Source organism: Musa acuminata, chromosome BXJ3-2 (genome assembly GCF_036884655.1).
Source record: "Musa acuminata AAA Group cultivar baxijiao chromosome BXJ3-2, Cavendish_Baxijiao_AAA, whole genome shotgun sequence".
Taxonomy (NCBI): domain Eukaryota; kingdom Viridiplantae; phylum Streptophyta; class Magnoliopsida; order Zingiberales; family Musaceae; genus Musa; species Musa acuminata.
The window spans coordinates 2,919,169-2,924,319 of record NC_088350.1 but is presented as its reverse complement, the minus strand read 5'-3'; the positions used below and the strand labels follow the sequence as shown (position 1 = coordinate 2,924,319).

The following is a 5,151-nucleotide window of genomic DNA, read 5'->3' as shown; positions in this document are numbered from 1 at the left end:
TCGCCTGTAACGAAGAATAGTTCTCTGTCGGCGATATTGAAAATAGACATCAGGAAAAATTAGCTTTAAAGTTGGCCCAACTGCTTCGTTTTACACAAATTGAGACATAGAACAGGTCAACTCTTGCTTGCACATGTCCCCTTCACCTAGTTGGCCAAGTCAATCCTTTAGGAACCTCTCTCTATTCAAAATACTCATGGAGCTATCGATCCTCTATAAATGGGGATTTTGCCTACAAAGAAGCTAGTCCCCGTTCTTTGGAAGAAGAATCATCCAAATGGCTTCAAAGGCCTTCTCTAAGTCTTTGCTCTTCTTCTACCTTTCTCTGAGCCGTCAGCTCGCCAGCTTACTATCTCTCCACAGAAAAGACCACCTAAAGCTAGAAAAGAATAATGTCTCTTTGCGCCACCACCTTCACAGCAAAACCCTAGTGTTAGATGTGGGGGGAGGCCTCTTGAGGTCATCGCCCACCTTCCCTTACTTCATGCTTGTGGCCTTAGAAGTAGGATGCGTCTTAAGAGGCCTCCTACTTCTGCTTCTATACCCATTGCTGTGTTGCTTAAGCCAAGAGGTGGCCCTCCAAGTCATGGTCTTAGTGTCCTTCTTGGGGATCAAGGAGGAGGAATTCAGGGCAGGGAGAGCAGTCCTCCCCAAGTACTTGTTAGAGGATGTGGGGTTGGAAGCGTTTGAGATCTTGAGAAAGGCAAGGAAGAAGGTCTGCGTCAGTAACATGCCGAGAGTCATGGTGGAAGTGTTCCTCAAGGAGTACTTGGAGGTGGAGGTGGTGGTGGGAAGGGAGTTGAAGGTGTTTGGTGGTTATTACACTGGGCTGATGGAGGACGAGAGCAACGTGGAGAGCTTGGAGAAGATATTTGGTGAAGAAGAGTTGGATGGAGGCGTTCTTGGGTTTGGAAGCTGCATCAACTCTCCTCAGCACCAACTTTTCTCTTATTGCAAGGCGAGTTTTATCTGTACCTTGCGAAGTAAATATGATGTAATAATATGTAAGACTAAGTGTTCTTTGTGTTGGAGAATCTTTGGAAAAGAGGATGGATCTCAAGAAATTATAAAGTGATAATAGAGAAGATAATTCAAAACTAAAAATATATATTAAATATTAGAATTTATAATCTCTCGTCTCTCATGTTGATAGCAAGTGCAAATGCAAATCTAATTAGAAGCTCTTATAATACATCTTTGGTCATGCGCTATCCTTCTGAGTGCAGGCAGTTCACGTGGCAACTGAAGCCGAGAAGAGGAACTGGCATGCCTTACCGAGAGAGCGATACCCAAAGCCCCTCGTGTTCCATGACGGCAGAATGGCCTTCAGGCCGACGCCCATGGCCACGCTAGCCATGTTCCTATGGCTCCCTTTCGGCATCTCCCTCAGCATCTTTCGATCCATCGTCTTCGTGTTCTTGCCCTTCGAGATCTCGTTACCCATCGGAGCCGCCACAGGAATGACCAACAGGCTCCTGAGCCCTCCTCCCACAACGACCGATGACGGCGGCAAATACAAGCTCTTCGTCTGCAACCACAGGACACTCCTCGATCCGGTCTACATCTCAGGGGCGCTCAACAAGCACGTCGGCGCCGTGACCTACAGCATCAGCCCCATATCGGAAACCTTGTCGCCGATCAGAACAGCGCGACTCACCAGAAGCAAAGAGGAAGACCGGCGCAGGATGGAAAGGCTGCTGCGGCAGGGAGACCTCGTGGTGTGTCCCGAGGGGACGACGTGCAGGGAACCCTATCTGCTAAGGTTCAGCCCACTGTTTATGGAGCTGACCGACGAGGTAGTGCCGGTGGCTGTGGCCACCAGGGTGGGCATGTTCCACGGCACGACGGCGAGCGGGCTCAAGGTATTGGATTCCTTCTACTTCCTCATGAACCCATGGCCGGAGTACGACGTGGAGTTCCTGCGGAGCATACCGACGGGGAGCTGCAGCAGCAACAGCAGGTACGAGGTGGCCAACCTTGTTCAGCGTGAGATCGCAAGTGCTTTGGGTTTCCAGTGCACCACGCTGACAAGGAAAGACAAGTATATGATGCTTGCAGGAAACGAAGGGATTGTGAACTCCAAAACAAAACACACTTCATAAACTCATACCAAAATCAGTGGATTATAGATCTTTTCTTCTGTTGCTTCAAGAAATACAGTTGTTTAGAGTCTATATCAGAGAAAGATGGTTGGATTCATTCCTTGTTCTGAGACCACTGCAGAATACCAAGTCATAATGATAAGATAACACAAGAGGGTTTTGTTATGTGGTGAGGACAAAGATGATAGAAAATGCATGGATTTTATCTGATTAACATATATTTTTATTATTTTTATAAAGATATCCGAAAGGTCTCAGAAATCCATATATGAGTGTCATTTAATATAATAAAAGAATATAAAATATAACAATAATCTATAGCTAATTATTATGCTATCAGAAATCAGTTAATAGCTTTAGAAGTGTCAGAGAGCCATTAATTGTACACATCAATATGCTATAAAGAACAAAAGGCAAATGGGTGGATGAAGCCATAGATGAGACACATCTATAATTCTCCATGTATATAATCAACATGTGTCTCTGACACCCTCTTGTGCAAATTTCTAGAGTCGATAAATCAATAGTAATGAGAGAGATAAGTTCACGATTGACTTTGTCTTCGTCTGCCTCAGAAAAGTTGGATCATTAGTCCTCGATGTGTACTACAACACCAGAAAAAAAAAACGAGAACTCCTCACTTTGGTTCCAAATCACCGTGGATATTTCATCCGTTTCTTTCGCATATATGCAGAAGGTGACGTAAACTAGAAAATATAATTGCGCATATATTTTCCTTAAAGCAAATATGGATAATATATTGATCGAAAATAAAATTAAAAAATTATTTAAGATGGAATAAACTATTATAAAGCAATTTATATGCTACGATTAGGTGATCCTATATATTACGATTAGATTAGATGAGATAAATAGTAGAAATAAAGAGATACAAAAATATAATAAAATATTTAAATAGTTTTAATTTATCAAAGAATATTACATGATGGTGGAGGGATAATGTAAATAGTTACTGAGAAAAAATGACTAACTGAATTTTTATTGATGATGAATATAAATTTATATATATAAATAGACTACAAAATATAATAATTATATTTTTTATTCATTAATAAATATAAAATATTTATTAAATTATTTCATAGCATTAAGATCATGATCTTCATTATTAATAGGTCATGATAATTTGTTATCATAATTTGTATGATATAGAATCATAATAACATAGTATCAAAATATAAAGAGAATCATCATAATCTTATCATAAATTATTTTTTAATAATATCTTTTTTAAAATGCTCTCACAAGATGGTGATCCTATCGGAGACACCGATCTTAGACCGAAGTAGAAAGAATTACTAGTAAGATAAAGGCTTAATAAGAGCATTTGTAAGCTAGTTAGAAGATAAAACATGAGAGACACGTAACTCACCATTTTGAACTTTATCACAAACAAAATGAAAATCAATAATTATGTGCTTCATGTGAGAGTGAAATACAGGATTAGCACATAGATATATTGTCCCAATATTATTATAATATATAAATGGAAGATAGAGACTATGATAAATAGTTCATATAGCAATGATTGAATCCAACAAATTATAAAAGTAATCACTTAATATTCAACCTCCATGAAAGATCTTGTAATAGAGCGTTGTTTCTTGAAATTCTAAGAGATTAGATTGTGACTAAGAAATATGATATAAGCACTAGTAAATATCTTGTCATCCTTATTATCTACCGAATCGGTATTCGAAAATGCATGAAGTAATAGAGGAGAGTCCTTTTGAAAAAATAAACTATGATCAATAGTGTATTTTAAATACCGAAGAAGATGTATAACAACTATCCAATTATTAGAAGTAGGCTAGTGTATAAATTAAGATACTTTATTTACTGCATATATAATGTCCAAATGAGTAAATGTCAAATATTATAGACTATTAACAACTTAACGATCTTAGTAGCAACATTCAGATTAGCACTATCAGATAGTATAAGAGGAACACATAAAGAGATTGACATAGTAGCAGTATTGGCTTCAAGCATTTTGGTACAATCAAGAAGGTCATAAATATACTTTTGTTGAGAAAGAAGTAGATCATTTGTCATGTGGATTACTTGAATACCAAGAAAATATTTGAGAGACTCAAGATATTTGATAGAAAACTTATTTCCAAGCTGTTGAATAAACTAATTAATTATTACTAGTTTATTGCTGGTAATAATTAAGTCATTTACATAAACTAGTAAAGATAGTAAGATATGATTATAACTTCATAAGAATAAATAAATAAGACTTGATGTGTTCAAAGTTCAAGATACACAAGAGGCCTACTTAAGATCATAAAGAGCCTTACACAACTTACAAACATGTTAAGGAAGATTATAATTATTAAAGCATAAAGGTTGCCTCGTAAATATATCCTTAGAAATATGACAATGAAGAAATGCATTATTCACGTCCAATTGTCGAAATCCCCAATTGTTAGACAAAGCAAAACATAAAATAATATGAATTATTATTGGTTTCACAACTAGGCTAAATGTGTTATGGTACTCAAGGCCTGGATGTTGATGAAATTTCTTTGCAACAAGTCTTATTTTAGACTTATTAATAAAGTCATAGAGATTTTGTTTGATACGAAAAATTTATTTGTATACTATAAGGTTTGACTTAGATGGGATGAGACTAATCTAATGTATTGTTTCATAATAAAGTATTATATTCTTCAGACATTACTACTTGTCGTTTGGGATTTTTTAAGGCTTGGTTAATAGTACAAGGCTTAAAAAAAATATTTTGAGATTATTTTATGTAAATAAAAATATTTATTTAATTTAAAGACTTGATTTTTAGATCTAGTAACCATTAGATGAATTAGTGTAGGGTCAATGACATCTCTAGCATGTATTGGACAAGAAGAATTTAAAGTGGAAGATATTGAAGCTAAATCTTGTTGTGAATTGTCTTGCTGCATGACACTACCATGAAATAGCTGGATGGCTGAGGTAACCTATTACTTATCATATACCATTGAGGAAGGACCTAGTGGGATTTGATTGGATAAAGTGTTTGGATTGG

General features: G+C 36.8%; 1 protein-coding gene across 1 annotated transcript; it reads left to right on the top strand.

The window, feature by feature from the left end:
- Positions 1–262: 262 nt before the first annotated feature.
- Positions 263–2,232, top strand: LOC135631305 (probable glycerol-3-phosphate acyltransferase 2). Its single transcript, XM_065138864.1, has 2 exons — positions 263–958; positions 1,227–2,232. The coding sequence occupies exons 1-2, from the start codon at positions 278–280 to the stop codon at positions 2,100–2,102; spliced, it is 1,557 nt and encodes a 518-aa protein (XP_064994936.1). The 5' UTR covers positions 263–277; the 3' UTR covers positions 2,103–2,232.
- Positions 2,233–5,151: the final 2,919 nt, after the last annotated feature.